A 23375-nucleotide genomic window follows, 5' to 3' on the forward strand; every position below is an offset into this window, starting at 1 on the left:
TAATTATTTAAATAATTATTTATTAAATAATTATATAATTGTTTAATATGGGGCCCACATGTGGGGCCCACAAGTGGAGCCCACATGCGGGGCCCACAAGGGGAGCCCACATGTGGGGCCCACAAGGGGAGCCCACATGTGGGGCCCACTTCTCCATTATTTATTTATTTAATTATTATTTACTTAATTATTTAAATAATTATTTATTAAATAATTAAATAATTGGATAATGTGGGGCCTAAATGTGGGGCCCACAAGTGGAGCCCACTTCTTTATTATTTATTTATTTAATTATTATTTATTTAATTATTTAAATAATTATTTATTAAATAATTAAATAGTTGTTTAATATGGGGCCCACATGTGGGGCCCATAAGGGGATCCCACATGTGGGGCCCACTTCTCCATTATTTATTTATTTAATTATTATTTATTTAATTATTTAATTAATTATTTATTAAATAATTAAATAATTAATTATTTAATGACGTGGCGGTGCACACGTGGCAGGGTTGAGCAAATGTAACAGTAGCGTTGTAACAGAAAAGTTAACGTAACGCTTTGCTGACGTGGCAGTGTGGGCCCACATGGGGGGTCCACCTGTTAGTGTGGGACCCACTTTCTGGAACAAGTTTTAGTGGGGCCCACATGTGGGACCCACTTTTGCTGACGTGTACACTGTGGGGCCCAAAAAAATAATAAATTAATTAAATATTATTATAATGATAAAGCAAAGCGTTACGTCATGTCAGCACTATTGTAACATTAGCTTTCTACTGCAACACAAGTCCTCTAACGTAACAGTAACTTTACATGTAAAGTAACGCTATTTCGTTAGTGTTACAATAGGTCAAAAAAATCTGTCTAATGTAACGCAAAACAGGCATTACATTAGAAAAGTGTCTTATTTGCCCATCTATGGCGTAGTGGATAACCACTCGATAAATCCACGTATGATTTCAACTTACTTACTAGAGGATCCTTAGCAATATAATAACTTAAATAATTCAAACTCGACTTATCCCCAAACTCCTCCATACCCGCACGAAGACCATCCTCAACAACTCGACGCCTCCTTTCTAACGTTCGAGGGCTCAAAGCGGGCGAAAGAAGAGGTCCTGTAGGAATGCCCCTCAACAGTTCATCTTCGTTCATAAAATCAAAAGATCCACATTGCTCTAAATCGGGAATTTCCAAATTATTCAAATTCCAAGAAGACTCCTGATCACCCTCCTTGAGGGGCCGTTTACCAGGATCTCGACCAGAGACAGTACAGATAGATGACGAACTAGATTGATCCATTAAATGATTGTAATTGAACAAACTAAATCAAGAGAAGCAAAAGGTAATATAAAAGGTGGAAGATGACTTACAGGCGGTTACTGCAGAAGCCGAGAATTTGAGATGAAATAGGAAGTAATCCGGCCAGCCGCTCCCCTTTTGTTAACTGAAACAGAAGCCGAACAGTCCCAAAGCTCCAATGTCTAATCAATAGTCCCCAGAAAATAAAAACCAAAATACTTATACGTTTAAAAAAAAAGAAGTAAAGTTAAAATACAACAATATGCACAACACATTCACTCCCATCCCAATACTCTTATCTTTTTTATTTTTATTTTTTATTTTTTATTTTTATTTTTATTTTTATTTTACTAACATTTAATCCTCTCATTATTTTATTCTTTTTTCCACGCTTTACTCATTCTACTAACTCTCAGGTCCCGAAATAAAAGCGCAAATCTAAAGATGGTTGCTTGAACTGGGAGGGGGACAAATGTTGGACCATGACAAGACGACCCAAATGAAATATAGTTAGGATAATTGTGAAACATAATGCATAGCCCAAGAAGGCCCATTTTGTAAGAAAAAACCCATTTAGAACTTAGTATAAATATAAGACAGGAACCTCATTTGAAGAGGCTGACAAATTAAAGTAAAGAGAGTATCTCCTAAAATTACAGTCTAATAATATAATAATATTGTAGGCACATCAGAAAGAAACAAAAGAAATAAAATATAAAATACGGTTGCAGTTTTATATAATTTTGGATGTACTTATTATTTTTGTCGTTATTTAAAAATTTAATTCCCCAAGGCATAGATATGACATTCATATAATTTTAATTTTCTAATGACCCATATTTTACGATTATCCTAAAAAATGGTACGACTGCAAATAGTGCGAGCAAAAAATTAGTACGTTAAGCAAAAAAATTACTAGTATGTTTTTTTGGTTTTGGTTAAAACATTAAGCAAAAAATTTATAACTTTACGCTGGAATAATATCAGAAAGAATTATGAACTGAAATTCTACTTTTTCTTATTTCTAAGACATGGGAATAAGATATTATTTTATTTTAGAATTTTTTAGTCATTTAAGGATCAATTTACAAAATATGAATTAAGATTATTCATACTATTTATTTATATGATATTAAAATGATTAGTTCCCTAAATTCCTAGTAAGTTAAAAAAATAATTAATATAATACTTCATTTTCATCGCGAATTGCTGACTCGGAAAATGAGCGGTTTTGAAATTATCTCGCTTGTTCACACAATCACGGTAATTTACGGTTGTTACATAAGCTTTAAGCACAATTCATTAGTAAGAATTTGTTACATAGGATTGAAGCATTATTAATCCGGTAAAATTACTTTAATCTAAATTCATCTAAAGAATAACAGCTCAAACTAAAAATTTGTTAGGTTTCAGTATGAATTAACCATTTGTCTTTAATTAAGTTTTTATTTCAATTTAAACATCCTAAAACCGCGTAGCTCTGGCTAATTCAAACAACAACTAATTGAAAATTTCCGGGTTCAATTCCCGGCTGCGGTACTAATTTTTTTAAATTTTAACAGTATTTTTACCCCTTTTTCATATGTAAAATAAAGTTGTTAGGGCATATTAACAAACACATCCCCCCCAACACACATGTACGAGCATATATATCAGTTATCTCAGTGGTGTAAGGTCATGCAAGATGAATTTGATGCTTTACTAAGAATAAAGCATACACCCGATGACTCCGTTGATCGTTACTATGCAACATTAGTCCTCTTATTAAACCTAGAATTGTGCTTGGTATTGTGCATCGCAGTAAAAAATCAGTGGCCACTGAACTATACACTACTGCTCTCTAAAGTGTTCTTCATGTCACTGTCAAATGCATCACTCTTTATCTTGCACACTTCTAGTCTACAATGTTGGGCTGATACACTTTATCTTATACACTTCTAGTGTATCTTGCTGATACACTTACCAAAACTCTTTCTTGAGCTGCTTTTTCTCTCATATTACCAGGTTGGGGATTATTGAAACCACGCCCAACTTGAGGGGGCCTAATGATAGTACCGACCAGACCAAGTCAACACAGAAGAAGCAACAAACTAATGAGGCTCAAGAATTAACCACAACAAATTATATATTACGCTTATCTCTTGTAACTTGAAGTATTTCATGTAAAATTGTTATGTATATAATAACCTCACTGATGTAAACATTCTGATACATTAACATTTACATCATTTTCACAGTAATATATCATCTATTCCTATTAGCTACATAAAAGAGCTAAAGCATGATGGATACAAAGAACTACATCAAGCAAATATTGGTATAACATTGATAAGAATTTGAAACTGTGAAAGAAGCGAAATTTTTTTGATGCAGTTCTGGCTAATCCCAAGTGCTCACGGCCTGTAATTTTAAATTCAAGTAGATTTTGCCTTCAAAATTAGTTTCAGTATCACGGCAGCAGCACCTATGCTCTGTTTATTACTCTTTGGATTACGAAAAGACAACTTGATTGTAGGTAAACATTGTCGAAGAGGGTGAAAGAATTAGTAATAAAGCATTACAACGAAACAATAAATATGACTGAAGTGGTCCTAACTTACAAATAATATCAAATAAAAAGGAACTGAAAATTTATGAACAGGGCGTGATTTATCTAGGAAACAAAACTGAAGGAGCTGTGGAATCAATGGAAGCATAACTTGAGGATTGAGTATTGTAATTACCAGAAGATTCTCCAGGTCTATGTTTCCAAACATTTTGACCGTATGCTATAGCCAGAGGAGCTAATGTCATGTTCAATGGAGCATAGTAAGTTGCAACAGGCATTGTAGGTGGAAGAATAGGCAATGGAGCCTCAAGATTAAGGACATGAATCGCTTGTCTAATTGAAGGTCGAAGATTTTTATCTGGATGTGCACACCAAAGGCCAACAATCATCAACCGCTGCATTTCTTGCTCATCATAATCTCCACAGAGTTTTGGATCAGCTGCTTGCAGAAGTTCTCCTGTTCCATATAAGCTCCAGACCGATTGAAGCAGCCTCATTTGACTATCATCAAAATTTGGCTCAATCACTTTTCTCCCACATGCTATTTCTAATGCAACAATTCCAAAGCTGTAAACATCCGATTCTTTACTGGCTTTACCTGTAGTGATACATTCAGGAGCCATGTAGCCCATGGTTCCAGCCAAAGCAGTTGTTTGGCCTCCTTTCTCGTGATCAACTAATCTTGCTAATCCAAAATCCCCCAGCTTTGTTATGAAATTTGAATCTAACATAACATTGCTTGGTTTGATATCCCTATGAACAACACACTGTTCCCATTCTTCGTGTAGATATAACAGAGCTGATGCCAATCCTTGAGCAATTTTCTGTCTTATTGGCCAAGTCAACAAGCTTTTACCTTTGAAAAGATGAGAATCCAAGCTACCATTTGGCATATACTCGTAAACAAGTAGAAGATCACTTTTTTCATGACACCATCCAAGGAGCTGGACCAAATTTCGATGTCTCAATCGAGTAATGATCCTCACTTCTGATGCATACTCCTTTAACCCTTGCTTAGAAGTTCTTGATACCCTCTTAACGGCAACATCAGAATTCAACACTCTCAAAAAGCCTCTATAGACCACACCAAAGCCTCCTTCTCCAAGCTTCTGCTCCTCTGCAAAGTTCTTTGTTGCACGAGCCAATGCATTATACGAGAACTTCTTTGGTCCGGTACCTCTTTCAAATTCACCATCCATCGTATCATCAAAAGTAATTTCATCTTCATCCTCATCTCTATTCTTTCTCTTTTTATAATAAGCCAAGGCCAAAACACCAACACTGAGTACTATAGCTCCCCCCACTACAATTCCAATTAGCTTTCCCTTATCATTAGAGGAGCTTTGTGCTTGATCGAACAGATAACTTTCGTGTAGCTCTAGACTTGTATTGAAGCCCCACGAGTAAATACTACATATAGCTGATTGGTTTCCTGTTGAAGCAGAAAAGCCAAAAGTAACATTTTGCGGCAAGTATTTTCTTAAATCAACTATGTACGAAACACTCTGATTAATAGTCCTGTTATTACTCAAAGCAGTAAAGATAACACTAAGATTTTTAGAACTAGATCGATAAGTTATCCAAGCATCATTTTTCAACCCCTCCAATACACTAGATTTTCCACCCAACCAGCTTACATTAGTAACAGATTTCATAGAGTTGAGATCAATTCCTACATGCTCACCAACAGGATCCCAACGTGGATTCGTATAAACATCAAATTCAACAGCAACAAACGGATTGTCTGTCGAATTCAATTGCTGCTCATCAGTTGTGAGGCCAAGGCTGCCACCTTTTGTTGCGGTTCTTGGAATCTTGGAGCCAACTGGAGCCAGAAAAAACGCAATCCCATCACCGTATTTTGTCCGGTTTTGTGAGTTTATCATAAAGGAAAAGTGAGTTGTGAAGTCTGTGAGATTTCTTGATGTATCATCCCAAAGATTCATAGGCTGAGAATATGTGGCTCTACCCATGGATGCAAGGTCTGCAGTGAGTTGGATTGTGTTGCTAGATAAAGTTGCATTTCGGTCAAATGATATGTTACCAATATTAGGACTAAAATTGTTGAAGGTGAAGGATAGAGAAGCTGCAAAAGGGATAGTTTGAAAGATCAAGAGGGTGTGGATGATTGTGTATATTGATGATACAAGATGCAAGTTAGAACCGTGAGCAGCCATATTATCGTTCATATCTTTCTCGAAAGATATATCTGGAAACTGCAGACAAGATATTAGAGATTTTGTCTGTGGTAGAAGCAACATATAACAATCCAGGAAGAAGGTCAATTATGTTGCAAAATATTATTCTACATGTCTCTGTCAGAAGGTTGGGACTTGTTCTATGTCAGCAGTAACAACCTGAACTTATACGATTCTCTTAAATTATCGGACAGATGGTCATAAACTATTAGAATGGATATGATAAGCTGGATTTCAGTGCCATCAAGTAAACGTTAGCATTATTTATTGAAGTCAATCAATGAGCGTTTTTTCAAAGTAATCTGACCAGCTCCATGGACAGATACTTTGTCTTATCTTTGTATACAAATCTATTGTGCTTCACAGCAGAGCGTAACCAATTATCAAACTCTTACCTATATTTAGAAAATGCATGACATCATAAAAGTATGGGATTATATCAGCCTTTGTGTTTCTTGATCAACATAGAACAGAGTCATTGCAGACATCATCTCGGACACGTGTAGCTCTTAGCCTGTGACAGATATTTTAACATGGTCAACTGCAGATGCAATTGGTTTAATATATTAGTAATGTATATACGACATCTTTCAGTGCACAGGCCGGCAAAAAATGTTAATTGTTTGGTTCACAAGTAACATCTAGTTGTCTACCTACTTAAACACGGAATGTAATTTGTTAAGGGGCTAACTTATCATATATGATCACTTATTTGGAGTATGAATAGGTCCTCGCAAATTAAATATCATCACTGACTCATTTGTAGTCAGGTTTCTCCGTCTGTACAAGCATCAGAACTTCGAATGAAATATGCCTTATGTACTTGATTCTCTGTTGGCCACTCCATTCAAATGAAACAAAATGATCTCCTCAGAAAATCTTCCGTAAATGGTTCAAAGCACTTACTAAATTAAAAATAATGTAAAACAATGTTCTTCTGAGTTATATAAATCTATCGAATTTTGTTAAACTGATTTCATGAATTTTGATGAGAACCAAATTGGTTCTGTGCTTGATAACTTGAAGAGGGGATATGCTTTAGATGAAACAAATGACAGTTTTCAGTGTCTTCTACTAATCTGCTGGAAAATCTTTTATCTGCATATTGATTAATTGTCTGTGCATAACACTAAGGTTTATAATTCTAAGATTGGTCTTAAGATCTTGACCCCATAGATGATTGTGGTGGAAAATCTTTATTGAGTGGGTGACATATTTTGTTTTTTCAAAAAGAAAAGTGATAAAGTAAAAGGTGAAAGGCTGAAAAGTAATAAGGATCAAGTCCTGCACATTTTTCTTGTAGCTGAAGTACTTCAGTATTCCCAAAGCCAGAGTCTATCTTGCTGTAAGTTGCTTTGTCAATACAGAAAAATTTAACTACTCTAATCCTAAATCTCCATTGTATCAGAAAGATTTTTGACAACCATCATCGAGATTTATTTTCTTCGATTCTTCAGGTAACCTATCTCTTTTAACTAACTTCATTCTGGTAGAGATTTATTTCTTATAGTACTTGCGCATTCCGGTTTTAATGTCTTCTGGTTGTGTAATTTGGACATCTTCTGTTCTTTTCCTGTTGTGTTCTGTTGTGCATATAAAAGCCTGATCCCTATTATATAAATCAATTGTTAAGTTACAAATTACCGCATCATAAATATTAAGTTAGGACAAGGACTCATTATATATCAAGTTCATGTGTCAATGCTCCCCTTCACTTCATGTCCAAAGACCTCTGCTTACGAACTCCTAAAGACCTTAACGTGTTAAGAAGCATACTTAAAATGTTTGTCATGTCACCCTAGATGTGACATGGAACAACTAACTAGAAGGTCACTCACTCATAGGGAAGGGCTAAAACTTACCACAAATGTATCACTTTCACTAATCATCATAAGGGTTACCTTTCTGACTCTGACTCTGACTCTGATTTTCCAGACCATGGACGTTGCGGAATTACAAAGTTTAAGTCTGAAACTCTTGGTACACAAAGTAAGAAATGAAGTAGTTTTCGCTGAAGCAAATCATGATTTTGTTGACGTTCTCTTCAGTTTTATGACAATTCCCGTCGGAGCAGTCATTAAACTCATTGGCGATCAATCATTCAGTTGTATGAGAAATTTTTGTGCTAGTGTTGAGAATTTTGATGAGAATTTACTATCTAGCAAGACTTGCAGGGAGGTACTGCTTCATCCCCGAAGCGCAGCTGAAATCTACTGCAGAAACCTAAAACTCAATTGGTGTGAGACTGATAGTAATGAGTACTATGAGTGTACATCTTGCGACCGTGTTAGTTATTATTGGCAAAATGGTCTTTGTGTTTGTGGAAAGCGCTTGAGTTACGAGTTAAGATTACCAAGTCCAAGCCCAACACTACTAGGCGGTTTTACTAAATCAACCTCTCGTTTTATGATAACCAGTGACCTCAATGTGAGGCCCATATCTACAATGAAGGGTTTAACCCTGCTCAAATTGCTCGGAGCAGGTGAGAAGAATGCTCTTGAAGAAAGGACTGTAGATGTAGGAAAAGATAAGGTACTAAACTCTGTTTGTATTAGAGAAGTGTCTAAATTTAATTGTCAGACAAAAGTGCCAAATTTCAGTGTGAACTTACTTGTATCTACTATATTCCGCAGATTCTGGAGTTGCTCAAGCTTTCACTGGCGTCAAAGAGACCACTTACTGAAGCCTTCTTAAATTTGATCCCTCTTAAAATTGGTAGTTGCAGTGTCAAAATAGGGTCAGTGATTAATAGTCCAGGAAACGTTGATTATAGCCAAAATCGGGTCAGTAGCTCAACGAAGACAGAGGAAACGATTTCCTTGAAGCTTATTATCAACTTAGTCAATAATACAGTGTTATATGCGGAAGCTGATAGTTACTTTGTCGATTTACTATGTAGCTTCCTGACGTTCCCAATTGGTTTTCTTTTTCAAAAGAATGATTGCTTTTCCTTTAATGGATGCATGGATAATGTGTACAAGAGCATTAACAATCTTGAAGTTGAACTCTTTAAATCTCCAATTATGAAGGAGACTTTACTCGAGTCAAAATTGGCCCCTGGTCTTGCTCAGCTCAAGAAGGTTATTAGTATTGAAGACACTACAAGCCCTACATATACTGACCTCATTGGCCATTATAAAGCTGAGAAATATAGTACCAACTCAAAGTATTGCAATGAGGAGCCAGTAATTGCCAAAGGATTTGTTAAAGGACCATCAAGCTTTATGATAATGGACAATCTGGCAGTAATGCCTCTATCTTCAATCTCAGGCTTACGTCTTATCGAAACAATGCAGATACCTTTTGATAAAATTCTGGAGAAAGAAGTGGTCATGGGTGAAATTGAGGTAAATCATCAAACAAGCACACTCTCACTCTAATTAGTAATAATTACGATCAAATTATCATGATGAGGTTCCAAACCATAAATGTCACCGATCACACACAACTACTTTGCCTTTGTCAAGGCCTCAACCTTTAACTTTTTGTAAAGGGTTGAAGGTGCTACCTCAAGAGCAAGAGCCCTTTGGTTAAGTTCAATTATTATTATTATTCAGCCACATAATCATAAGACTTGCCTTAAAAAAATGACATACTCTGTATTACTACTGTGCAGGCGATACGTCTCTTTACAGCTTCTTTGGTTGCGGAAAATGCTCTTACTGATGTTTTCTTGCGTGATGAAATAAAGCAAGAAAGAACAACAAGGTAAAGATTTGGAAAGATGCTTTGTTAATTTGTTTAATGTATTCTTTTTTATGGTTGAACAAACTATAAGATAGTGCTTGCAGACACCAGTGTAGTAATATTAGAATTAAAATCAGATAATTTATTTTCCAAGACAAGAGCAAATGCATCAGAAGGACAAGAGGTAATAAATTTCTTCCTGTCAAAATTAAAGAATTAGAATTTAAATACCAATATTTGTTCTGATAAACTTTCCTTGGAAGCTGAATGTGTGCTTTTTTTAACATAATACTGCAGGGGATGAGTGAACCAACATGTACAAATGCATTCAAGCGCGGAGAAAAACTCAATTGATGAATTCATAAATGCTTGTCATAGCATTGAGCAAACCAAACATGTTGTGAATAATTTAGACCTCATATCCCCGTCATCACAGATCTAAGATATAATCTCAAATTATTCTGGTTTGTTGAGTTTTCTAATTGTTGATCAGTGGTGTGCAGTAAATGCATATCCAGTTCTTATATGGTGCATAGTAATGTATTGAGACTTGTGACTAAAACCAATTATTCTAGTAATGTTTAATCTTAATGTGATGTTAAGTCAAGTAATAGCTTGAGCTAAAGTCTTGCATAGGGCTTGTGAAGGATAAGATCTAGAATCTTGCTCAAGGTGCAGAGAGTTTGTTGGAAAGTGGCTTGGCTAATTCCTTTGTTTAAGTTGCCTTGTTCTAGTTATTTCCTAGTTTAGTCCTTGTTCTAGTAGTTGGTTGCTTGTAGTTGTTGTAATCTGTTTCGAGTCTGAATCCTTGGTGCAGCAAGGACTGGCTGTTTTCTTTTCCTTTTTTTAGTTGTAATGGTTTGAAATCTTACTGTAATTGGAGGTCTGTTTTAATGAAATGACTTTTCAAAAAAAAAGGTGCAGGTTGAATTTGGGTTAAATGGCTTAATCATAATTGAACTCGAACTCCACTTGCAACTGAGTCACTATGTTCAAAAAGATTGCATCGCCTAATTAGACTAATAAAAACTTGAAATCGAGTGATTGAACATCGTTAATGTTGGCATACTGTATAGCTCCCTGTTTTCGGGTTTTATATCAAATTGCCCACCGCACTCGTTAAAATATATCATGTAGCTACCCAGTTTTTACGGCGACTCATTTAAATCACTAAAATACTATTATATATCACTTCATTGGATTTTTTAAAATTTTTTAACGGAAAACGTTGATTTTAAAATTTTGTAATCGTATATTTTTGTTCCAGACACATGAAATTGAGATAAACAACGAGAGTATTAATTGAAAGTACATAATTTTTTCATCTCTCTGTTGAATTTTACTCAAATTATTACTGCAATTGCAGACCACCCAGTTTTTATTTTACTCGTGAGGATAAAGATTTTTTGAGAACCAATTAAATAGATATAGAAATGAGAGAGACACTCAAATTTGCTCATAAACCATAATAATCAAAGAAATACTCGGCAAACACAACACTTCTGTTAATAAATTTTAAAAAATCTAACCGAGTGATATATACTAGTATTTAGTGGTTTAAATGAGTCGCCGTGGAGATTGAATAGCTATTTGATACATTTTAACGAATTCGGCCGGCAATTTGGTATAAAACCCCCCTGTTTTCCAATTTTCACCTGCAACAAATTGTTCTTGGAAAACACTTGCATAAAAGTTATTCTTTCTTTCATCTTTCTACTTTTTAGAGATTCTTCATTTTAAGTAATTGATAGTTTACAGATATTTTAACAGATAGGAGTGCATTGAGTTTCGTCTTTTTACCTCCTCAACTATGAAGCTATGTACACTAATACAAGCAGTCAAGCATACCTCTGGTGTAATCTAAACATATGAATATTGATCTTCTCAGTAAAATCCAATAAGTTCAGAGCACTTGCCTATTAGCAAACAGTTTGAAGTATTCGTGAAATTTTAGGAAGAATGTAAAAATATATCTTTTAGAGTTTTATTACAATGTATCGAATTTGATGCACAACAAATTGATAAATTAGAACACTGCTGGAAGCATATGGAACCTATGTCGTCTTCGTAGCTGTTGGAAGAAATAGGATCTTTATATCGATTATTTGGACGTAAATCACTAAATTTTGTTATTTTAGGATTATTTTGGAGATCTTGATTTTCTTGTTGTGGTAATTGTGTTTTCCAGTTTTGGTGTTTACAAGTTACGTATATATCTGAAAGGACAAATCATTCATCCCGATCTTCTGCTGTATAGTTCTTCCCCTTGTCTGTTCTGATGTTGTATATGTTAAGGCCTGATTGTGATAATACAAAGCTAAAATTCCACCAAAATACATTAACATCTGTATCATATTCATGTGTCTTTGTCTATAAAATTTATCAACTCCGAGACAAGTGAAAATTTTGAAACAGATATAGTAGTTAGGTGTTGGGAGCAAGGTCTAGATAAAAATAGTAACGCCTGCAGATATTTATATATCTTGTCCAAATCTACACGCTGCAGGTAGCTGTAGGTAACCTCTTCATCCATTTTTCGAGATTTGTTCTGTTGATCACTGGTGCATAACTTTCTTCAAGAGCATGGATGTCAAGGAATTACAAAGTTTGAGTCTGAAACTCTTGATACACAAAAAGAAAAATGAAGTAATTTTTGCAGAGGCAGACCACAATTTTGTAGACGTTCTCTTCAGTTTTATGACCATTCCCGTCGGAGCATTAATCAAACTCATTGGTTGTCAATCATTCAGTTGCATAAGTAACGTTTATGCTAGTGTTGAGAATCTTGATGACAAGTTCCTAGCAAGCAAGATTTGTAGGGAAGTACTGCTTCATCCTCGGAGTGCAGTTGAAATCTACGGGAGAGACCTTAAAGTCAGCATGTATGAAACTGATGGTATTAAGTATTTTGGGTGTGAATTCTGCAATTTTCTTGGTTACTATTACCAAAATGGTCGCTGTAGCTGTGGAAATTCCTGGAAATACAGGTTTAGATTACCCAGTCCAAGCCCTACATTCGAAGGCAGCTTCACTAAATCTACTACTCGTTTTATGTTAACAGATGACCTTCAAGTAAGGCCCGTATCTATTATGGCAGGTTTAGCCCTGCTTAAATCGTGTGGGGCAGGTGACAAGAGTATGCTGGAAGAAAGAACTGTAAATGTAGGCAAAGATAAGGTTAGTATTTTCTATGTTATCATTACCTAAGCTTCTTCAATGTATCCCGAAAAAGTGTACAAGTTTGTGTATGTATGTACTTAGTACTTACTGTTACATTCTTTTTTCCCACAGATTCTGGAGCTGCTGAAGTTGTCACTAGTGTCAAAGACGCCGCTTACTGAAGCCTTCTTGGACGCTGTTCCTCCTACTAAAAGTAGTTGCAGCATTTCCAATTTGGTTAGTTTTCCAGGAAATGTAGGTCAATTCCAAGAAAGGCTCAGTAGCTCAACCAAGAAAGAGGAAACAATTTCTCTGAAGCTTATTATCAACTCAATCAACAATACAGTGTTATTTGCAGAAGCTGCTAATGACTTTGTCGATTTACTCTGTAGCTTTCTGACGTTCCCAGTTGGTTTTCTTTTTCAAAAGAATTCGTATTTGCCCTTCAAAGGATGCATGAATAACGTGTACAAGAGCATCAACGATACTGAGGTCGAACTCTTTAAATCATCGGAGATGAAGGAAGCTTTGATCGACTCAAAATTGGCACCAGGTCTTGCTCTGCGTCAGCAGATGAATAGTATTAACGATGCTACAAAACCAACATATCCAGATCTTTGTGAACATTATAAGCCGAGCTATGTAATCATATGCAATTCAAATCATTCAGTGTAGAAGGCAAAATAAGCGATGGATTTATCAAAGGACCTTCAAGCTTCAGGGTAATAGACAATCTGACAGTAATGCCTTTGTCTTCAATCTCAGGCTTATCTCTTATCAAGAAGTTGGACATACCTTTTGGTAATATTGTTGACAAAGAAGAGGTCATGGGTGAGACTGAGGTAAATAATCAATCACACTACTGCTATAAAGAACTTTTGACAATCAAATTATCTTTACTGAGATACTCAATCAGGATATCATATTTCCAGAAGTTAAAATTCTTTTTTTTTTGTTTGATCACACACCATGTATATTCTTTGACCATATATTCGACTTTCTGACAACAGACAAATTATTATTGTGCAGGCAGTACGTCTCTTCATAGCTTCTATGGTTGCAGAAACAGCTCTTACTGATACTTTCTTTCTTATTGAGATAAAGCAAGAAAAATAAGGTAAATATATGTGTTGGTTACTGGCCCAATCAGGCCCACTGAATGAAGGCCCAATAAGCGGTTAAGGTACTGGGCTGAAGGACCTCCAGGCCCGAGAAACAGAGGCCCACGAAAGTCAAGGCCGAGGCCCAATACTTGCAGACCGTTGGACAGAACAAGGGACATAACGCCCCCATTTCACTCCCTCCTTAATGATTGATAACGGCTGACATTTAAAGCGGGTATAAAAACCCTAAAAAAGTAAGACAAAACATAGACACATTATCTCGAAAACACTCTTCCTTTCTTGTATTATTACCTTATTCTTACAACCAGATAATGATTCTCACACCGGAGGTTAATCGGGGGTCCAAACCCTCGCATTCTCTTCACTTTCAGGCACGGCCGAAGCCACCTTCAATCCAGTCGAAACCTGTTCAAGGGACCGAAAGGATCTGGGCGTAACATTTGGTGCCGTCTGTGGGACATCCTATCCAGTTCGAAGGAACGATTACTCTTCCGGTCCTCCTGGGCAAGTTGCCGTATACCATCGAAAAGCTGGTGAAGTTTTATGTGGTTCGGATTGAAAGCCCGTACAATGCAATATTTGGCAGGCCCTTCTTATCAAACTTCGAAGCAGTGGAGTCTATACCCCACCTCAAAATCAAGTTCCCAACTGAAAAAGGGGTAGGAAAAATGAGGGGCGATCAGAAAACCGCCCGAATCATAATGCTCGAAGACCTTGAGAAGGATCAGGAGTATGAAGGGCCAGATGGAACCGGGAAGAGGAAGCGGGCAGAATCCGAACCCAGCGGAAGTCGGGAAACATTAAACATCGAGCTGGAAAAATTTGGGGCCGATCTCTCGAGCCCAATTGCCGAACCCGCAGCAGAGACCGAAGAAGTGGAATTGTACGCAGGCCATTCGGGAAAGATGGTTCGGATTGGAAAAAACATGGGGGCGGATCTGAAGGCAAAAGTAATAGCTGTTATCCGTCAATACCACGATGTGTTCGCCTGGGGGCCGGAAGATATGCCCGGATTGGATCCTAAGATGGCAACACAATGCTTGAATGTGCAGCCCGAGACCAAGCCGGTAAAACAAAAGAAGAGGACATTTGTAGTCGAACGACAGAAGGTAATAGAAGCCGAAGTGGAGAAATTGTTAGAAGCCAAATTTATCGAGGAGATCGAGTATCCCGATTGGCTAGCCAATGTGGTGGTTGTGAAGAAGTCGAATGGGAAATGGAGGATGTGCGTGGATTACACGGATCTCAATAAGGCATGTCCGAAGGATCACTACCCCTTGCCTAACATCGACCAACTGATAGACGCAACGGCATGATATGAGGTACTTAGTTTTTTGGACGCTTTTTCTGGTTATCATCAAATTGCTATGAATGATAGGGATGTGCCCAAGACAGCGTTCATAACTCCGAAGGGGACCTATGCTTATATTAAAATGCCCTTCGGACTGAAGAACGCTGGAGCCACATTCCAGCGAATGGTGAACAAGGTCTTTAAAGAGCAGATCAAAAGGAACATGGAAGCATACGTGGATGATATGATAGTAAAATCACTATTCCGAGATCATGCCGAAGATTTAAAGGAATGCTTCGAAACACTCCGAAAGAACAACATGAGGATCATCCCGAACAAATGTACCTTCGGAGTCTCTAGTGGAAAGTTTCTCGGGTACATGGTCAGCACCCTGGGGGATAAAGGCGAACCCCGAGAAGATCGAAGCAGTAATCAACATGGAGCCTCCCAAATACATCAGAGATATACAGAAATTGACAGGCCGGCTCGCCGCCCTTCGGCGTTTTATTTCCCGGTCAGCCGAGAAAGCACTTCCCTTCTTCGCCGTGCTCAAAGGGTCAAAGAATTTTGAGTGGGGGCCCGAATGCCAAAAGGCGTTCGAAGAAGTAAAAGAATATTTGACGAAGGCACCACTCTTGATGAGGCCCGACCCGAAGGAAACTCTTCAGCTTTATCTAGCTGTGTCCGACAGAACTCTTGGGGCCGTCCTTGTGAAAAATTATGAAGGTAATCAACATCCCATGTTCTAAGTGTCCCATGTCCTCAAGGATGCGGAGACGAGGTACCCCAACGCCGAGAAATTCGCATATGGGTTGGTTATGGCCTCCCGAAAATTGCGACATTATTTCCAAGGCCGGATAGTCCAAGTTGTCACCAGCCAGCCTCTAAAGAAGATTTTAACTAGGCCCGAAGCCTCTGGAAGAGTCGTAGCATGGTCCATCAAACTCGGGGAATTCGATCTCGAGTATGTTCCCCGAACGGCAATTAAGGCCCAGGCTTTGGCCGACTTCATGGTTGAATGCACATTCTCGGGCCTGAAGGATCTTTCACCTGATGAACAACTAATCCGGCTCCCAAGAAAGTGGAAGCTTTTTGTAGAAGGGTCAGTAGCCGGAAAAAAGTGTGGGGCCGGTTTGATCCTCTCCAGCCCCGAAGGATTTGAAATATGCCAAGCCATAAGGTTCGACTTCCCCTTGACAAATAATGAGGCCGAATATGAGGCCCTCCTCGCAGAGATGAAGCTGGCCCGAAGGGCCTTAAGGGGAAATCCTGAAATAACGAATTAAGGGCCTTAAGGGGAAATCCTGAAATAACGCCCTATCATTCGTCTTAACTTAATCATTTGTTATTAATAAGGCCTAAGGAACCCCTGTCCCGGGGTGATCAAAAGAAGAACATGGTCCTTCAGCCTCAATCAGGTACACAAAATTAAATCAAAAACCAGGTTTAGGGGCGATCCCGAAGAAGACCTCCACTTGGACGAACGAACCATGACCTGCTGATCTAGGGGCAATCGCTGAAAGATCAGCACCCCTGTTCCTTCGCCTGAATTCAGTAAAAGGATTAACAACCCGAACTCACCTTCGACCTTCAACCCTAGGGGACGTAGGGGGTTGTAAGGAAGCAATTCATTAAGATCGTTAAGGCGAATGAATAAGCCGAAGATACGATTCATTTTTCATTTTATTAAAATTGTTAAAATTGTTGAGGCAGATAAAGCCGAAGATACAACTCATTAAGATTGTTAAGGCGAATGAATAAGCCGAAGATACGATTCATTTTTCATTTTATTAAAATTGTTAAAATTGTTGAGGCAGATAAAGCCGAAGATACAATTCATTAAGATCGTTAAGGCGAATGAATAAGCCAATATACGATTCATTTTATTAAAAAAGATTGTTAAGGCGAACGAAGCCAAAGATACAATTCATTTTCGTTAAGGCGGATGAATAAGCCGAAGGCACGTTTTATTTCATTAAAATCGTTAAGGCATCAATAACGCCGAAGAGGAGTTTCGTTTTAATTATTAAGGCGGATGAAGCCAAAGATACAACTATTAAATGCAGTTGGACAATGCTGATGAAAGACAAAAGATGCATTAAAATATAAAACCCCGAAGACTAGCTAAATTACAAAAGCCCGAAGGCAAAAGTACCAATTACAAAGAGTACCGATTACAAAAAAAAAGAAAAAGAAGAAAAAAAGATGGACAAAAAATAGAAAGATTAAAAAACATACCAAGGACAGGAAGGACAGAAGCTCCGTACAGGCCTCGGTAGTAGAGGCTGAAGCAAAGGTCGGAAGATCGACCGGAAGCTGGAGGCCATGACATAGGTCCGAAGCCACCTCCTTCGTGGATTGCCTGGCTGGATATACAGTGTGGTCAGACGTGAGCACGCCCCACCCTGGGAGATAAGAGCGCACAATCCCCTCCTTGCTCCGGGTCCGCTTGGATGGGTTTCTCTCTCCCATGTACTCCAGGTCATCCCCTTCCCCGGCCTCAGTCGTCACATGAGATTGGCGGGGCGAAGGAGCCCTCTCGGTATGAGCCCTCTCACATGTGCCCTCCGAAGGGTCTGGAGTAACCCTCCGGTCGGAGGCCTTCTTCGCCGCCTCCTCGGCCGCCCTCTTCTCGGCCGCCCTGGCCTTTTTCCTCTCGATCAAAGCCTCCCTTGAAGACATTGAAATATGAAGGGGAAACAAGTCAGCCCAAGCATATATAATCGAATGCATAACTAGGAAAAGCAAATATACAAGTGCTGGGACAAAACTAAAGAAAAAACAAAGGAAGAAGTTTTGTTACCCCCACCCCACAAGCTGAAGAGCCAGTCCTTGTCCCGAAACTCTCCGGGACCCTGCTTCTTCACATTGACGTCCACCAACGCTGTGTAATTTTCCTTCTCCTCCAAGGTGAAGCTCGGCATGAGAAGCAGCGCGGGATTCACATCTCGCCAAACCGACATGGCCGCCAACCTTGGACCACTCACATAACACCAATGAGTGTGAGTGGATTTATTGTTCGAATTGTTCGCCGTCCAATCAGGTCGCCCTGCTCGACGGGCGATGGTGTAAAAACCAGAACTCTTCGGATTCTTCTGAAAATCATAATGGTACCAGAATAGGCGAGTGTTGGGTGCGATCCCAGCGTGAAGACACCTGTTCTGAAAATAGTTAATATGGATGAACCCGTTCGGGTCCATCTGTCCGAGGGCGATGCCCATCTGGAAGAAAAGGTGTTTGATCAGCTTCAACGGTGGCACCCTCAAGCCACACTTGAAGGCCGCCTCCGAAACCACTACGGCGCAGCCTCCGTATCCATCCGGCACCCCGGGAGTGTCGTAGATCCTTTCACCCTCCCTCGGCGCGTACAGCCAACAAAGCCCTCGAGGGACAGAGTAATCATCATACATCTGAACTACACGTCCTTTCGTCAGTTCAGATCTATTATTGGCTGCGGGATAGTCAGCAGCCGAACCATATAGGGCCCGTCCCGTCCGCTCGGGGCGAATGGAAGACGTTCCCACCAAGCTGTTCGACAAGGGGTCCCAAAAATCTGGGGGACAGTTTGCTCGGTCCATACATTAGTCCATGTACTCGAATTAGCAGACATAAAAGAAAATATAAAAACTCGAGTACACGTCCCAGGACCGAACGAACCAGAACCCCAGAGTCGGTTTCCGAAGGCTGCTACTGAGGCAAGCCCTCCCGAAGGATGTTCTTACCTACAGAACCTTTCGCAAACATCTTTCCAGACCACATGTTTACGCCCTCGGTCGGCTCCCGAAAGACGTTCTAAAACCAAGAAATCCTGAAGAAAGTTCTTGGTCAGAAAATGCCTCGCATGCCATCTTTAAACCCGTGGGGCCCCCTCAAAGTGGAAAAACCCGGAGAAACTTCTATTACATGCCCAAAAACCCCAAACAAATACAATGGCACACACACAAAACCCAGAAAAACCCCATGAACCCAGAACGAAACCACAAAGTCCACATGCAAACATCCTAAAACACAGAAAAACTGGCATGCAAATTCAAAACTGGAAAACGAGAAAAGGGACTTACTTATTTGGAGATGTTCTTGGATTGAAATGGGGTGATTTGGGAAGATGGAGTTGCTGTTGCCCGTGATTGGAAGATTCACCGCAATTTGTCACTGTGTACGGAGGAGCTAAAGTGATAAAAAGAAAATGAAATGCACAAATGGGCTTATATAGGCGCCTAAAATAAATTCAGAAAAGCGACGATTGGGGGTTTTTGAAATGGACGTCCCAGATCAAAACGGTTGACATTCAACGGCTGAGATTGAGTCATGGAACGACGTGCCAACAGCTGTCACATTAATGCACTGCAAGTCCCCACAAGCTTGCCACGTGTACGACCGAAGATCGAGGCAGAACTGAAGCGATTGCCCTAGGGTTTCTTCGCCCCAATATGGGCCGAGACTGGTGTCCGTCGCCGAATGACAGGGACATGTTGGTTATAGGCCCAACCAGGCCCACTGAATGAAAGCCCAGTAAGCGGTTAAGGTACTGGGCCGAAGGACCTCCAGGCCCGAGAAACAGAGGCCCACCAAAGTCCAGGCCGAGGCCCAATACTTGCAGACCGTTGGACAGAACAAGGGACATAACGCCCCCATTTCACTCCCTCCTTAACGATTGGTAACGACTGACATTTAAAGCAGAATCGGGTATAAAAACCCTAAAAAAGTAAGACAAAACATAGACACATTCTCTCGTAAACACTCTACTTTTCTTGTATTATTACCCTATTCTTACAACCAGATTCTGATTCTGACACCGGAGGTGAATCGGGGGTCCAAACCCTCGCATTCTCTTCACTTTCAGGCACGGCCGAAGCCACCTTCAATCCAGTCGAAACCTGTTCAAGGGACCGAAAGGATCTGGGCGTAACAAAATGAGAAGACACTATAGATGTATGTTCCTTGTTCTTATTTTTCTAAGGCTCTTATTTGTTCTATGCACGGCTGTAAAAATCGGTCAACTCGGCCGAACGATCATAACTATAAACAAGAAGCACAGAACTAGTCGGTCGGTCACTCAATTTTTTCTCGAAAACGTAATCTATGCTCTGTTATAGAAATTGGCCGATTTTTCAAAAACCGCCGATAAATCGCTCAAAAATCAGTCAAAAATATTTGTCCGATTTGACTGATTTCCGATAAATCGCCGATTAATCATCCGATATTTTAAAAATCGTCCGATAAATCGTAAATCGGTATCTCAACCGAATAGTTCCGATTTCCGAAATCTGTAACACTGAATCTATGAGATAATTAATCAAAATGACCCGCTTTGATAATTAATCAAAGTGATAAATCTCTTGTAACTGTCCTACGAGTGGGTGGCCCACTAATTATGAGAAACTATAGTACTTTTATTGTCGTGTAAATTAATTGTTATTTCGGTTTTTCAGCTTGTATATATCAAATCAGAGTGAGAACATATTTTTTTAGCTTTAGTACGTGAATTCAGAATGATATAATGTTTTCACTTTGTATATACTTTACGCCATAAGTGACCTGATACAGTGCCTATAGTGTCTTTCTAGTTACAATACGCCCGAAAGGTATTACAATAGCTCATTATATAATTATATCAGGATCCTATTGTAACACTTCAGCTATCAATTGTATATGAAGACAAGTATAACAATAGATCCCTAATGTAACATTGTATTGCCAATTGTAACATATTATAAATGTTACATTAGGTTAGAATTATTTTGCAAAAGTGGGTTCCAATGTGGGTCCCATACTCTGTCTGTGTAATGTAACACTAGTGTGTTTTTATTGTGCAACAGTAGGTTTCATTAATGCAACACTAAAATATTAAAAGAAATTACATCATAATAAGCAAATGCAACAGGTAATTTTATAAAATTTGAAATACCAACCCTGTTTAAAAAACAATCTCATACACAATATTACCAAAATATCATCCAAAGTACTAAAATCTCAATTCAAATACTACAACAACAGCTCCAATATGCCAACCACGACTCCAATACGCCAACCTACTACAAAGCCAAACTATGACAAAAGTCACCCCAATTCATCAACCAAATATCCAAACTACTATATGATAATCACCTAAACATATAGTCGATCAAAGTAGCAGCTAGATACCAAAAGTACGGGAGCGCAAAAGTAACAATGTACGATTACCAAAGTTTAACAAGTACGATAAAACAAAGTCCAATAATGCATATTTAAGAAGCGTTGCCTCAAGTTCCAGGAGTTTGAGTGGCAGGAATGATAGGAGTTCCATTCTCATCCTGATCACTAGAGACGATAGCACAAAAGTCTCCAATGTCAATTTTCATATCAGGATTTGCCTCTCCTAGTTTTTTTAGCATCCAAACCATGTTATACTGAATTTTTATGTTAAACATAGCTTCCAATTGTGGAGTAGCAAGAGTTGCTTTAGAGACAATCATTTTACTACGTCTTCCCACCAACCAATCTGATCTATGCTTGCCAATAGGAAGCTTCACATCTGCATCATTTCTTTCTTTTAGCAGCTCCTAAATGGAATCCTAGAAGTGACAGTTACAAAATATTTGGTAAATGTAAAACAAGGTCAGATTTATAAATTAGCAGGAAAAAAATGTAAGTCTTACTATTTATCACTAGAAATACTTACAATTCGCTTTTTGACTGCTTCCGTATTAGATTTGTACTTGCGGCCTTGTTTGCGCTTGCTACTTTTGAAATAGACTTGAGCTTCAGTGGGATTCAAGATTAGGGTTTTTCCTTTCTAGCAAATATAAACAAATAAAAAACCATGTCACATCGCTTTGACTAAAATATACCATATCAAAATTGATTAATTTATTTCTCATAAAATAAAACAATGTCATACCAATTTGTATCTAATTTCAGCAAGAGGTTTACGACAGAGAGTGTGTGGGTCAGCATATAATTTATGATGGGCTGCATTGTCCTTTGCAAGTGCCTGTTATAAAAAAAATTAAATTCTCGACTTAAATTGTACTTAAAGGTACCAAATGAATGAAGTAATTGGTTACTCAACTTTAATTCTACTTAGTAAAAAAAGAATTACTTTATATATGCATGTTGTTGCGTTTAGGGTACCTGGACTTCTTCATCTGCCCAATACTTCATTAACAACTTAAAATCATCAAGTGAAATTTCATCAAGCCTGTTTTATATCCTTCCTTATCAGTTCTATATTTTGGATAATGATCCTTCTTCACACAGAACTTGTGCACTCCCAAACAAGTATTAAGTGCCGTGTTTATCCACTTATAGACATGTTCAGGAATATCATAGCTTTCCTATAACATGTCAAATATAAAATGCATTATTTCATAGAAAATACATGAATAAGAAAGGAATAGGTTTTGGTAGTAAAGGTTACCAGTGTGTAATGCAACATTTTCTTCTTTATTTTTTCCAAAAAACAACATTCCAGTTAACATGAGTAAGCGACACATGATCCTTAACTAGCGTCCCCAGAAAATTACTCAGCTCTCTCCTAGGCTTCTTATCTCCAATTCGTTGGCCCCGTTTATGTTGTGCAAGACATGCCTGTACTATAACAAGACTAAGTCAAATTGACAGCCCTAAGTAAGTTGTATGATAATCTAAGTTTGTATTTTGTATTGTATCATTTAAGTCTGTAAAAATGTAGATAGATTAGAATGGAGTATTTTTCTGTAAACAATCTCAAGCCTAAGAATAAACCATGGAAGAAGATCATGAAGATCATGCCTCAAAGAAAGTGTGAAGAAGTTTGGAGTTGAATAAATCTATTTTGGGAAAAACATTCTAAGTCAAAAAATCTACAAGTCACAGATTAAGTGCTATAGAGAAGTCATTCGAGAACTCCAGAATGACTTATTGAGAAGTTAAGAAAAGCTTATAGAGAAGTCTCAGAGATATCGACAAGCCAAATGAAGATGTGTAAATTGGAGATATCGACAAGTCAAATTATCACTAGAGATCTCAGAGATATCGATAACTCAAATTATCACTAGAGATCTCTGAGATATCGACAAGTCATTTTTGTACTAGAGAATTCAAAG

The 23375-nt window shown here is 38.3% G+C and overlaps 2 protein-coding genes across 5 annotated transcripts; one reads left to right on the plus strand and one right to left on the minus strand.

The window, feature by feature from the left end:
- Positions 1-3551: 3551 nt before the first annotated feature.
- LOC141664070 (L-type lectin-domain containing receptor kinase IX.1-like) lies at positions 3552-6353 on the minus strand. 2 transcript variants are annotated; one of them, XM_074469929.1, is made up of 2 exons: positions 5550-6353; positions 3552-5282 (listed from the first exon to the last, which is right to left on the minus strand). In XM_074469929.1, exons 1-2 carry the CDS (start codon positions 6109-6111, stop codon positions 3952-3954), a joined length of 1893 nt encoding a protein of 630 aa, XP_074326030.1. In that variant the 5' UTR covers positions 6112-6353; the 3' UTR covers positions 3552-3951. The 2 variants fall into 2 exon arrangements, with proteins under 2 accessions (XP_074326030.1, XP_074326029.1); XM_074469928.1 differs by having other exon boundaries at positions 3552-6353.
- A 983-nt stretch (positions 6354-7336) lies between these two features.
- On the plus strand, positions 7337-10634 carry LOC141668181 (uncharacterized). 3 transcript variants are annotated; one of them, XM_074474909.1, is made up of 6 exons: positions 7337-7505; positions 7984-8580; positions 8682-9395; positions 9665-9756; positions 9840-9919; positions 10033-10634. In XM_074474909.1, exons 2-5 carry the CDS (start codon positions 7987-7989, stop codon positions 9874-9876), a joined length of 1437 nt encoding a protein of 478 aa, XP_074331010.1. In that variant the 5' UTR covers positions 7337-7505; positions 7984-7986; the 3' UTR covers positions 9877-9919; positions 10033-10634. The 3 variants fall into 3 exon arrangements, with proteins under 3 accessions (XP_074331010.1, XP_074331013.1, XP_074331011.1); XM_074474912.1 differs by having other exon boundaries at positions 9873-9919; XM_074474910.1 differs by lacking the exon at positions 9840-9919 and having other exon boundaries at positions 7339-7505.
- Positions 10635-23375: the final 12741 nt, after the last annotated feature.

Source organism: Apium graveolens, chromosome 6 (assembly GCF_009905375.1).
Source record: "Apium graveolens cultivar Ventura chromosome 6, ASM990537v1, whole genome shotgun sequence".
Classification (NCBI taxonomy): domain Eukaryota; kingdom Viridiplantae; phylum Streptophyta; class Magnoliopsida; order Apiales; family Apiaceae; genus Apium; species Apium graveolens.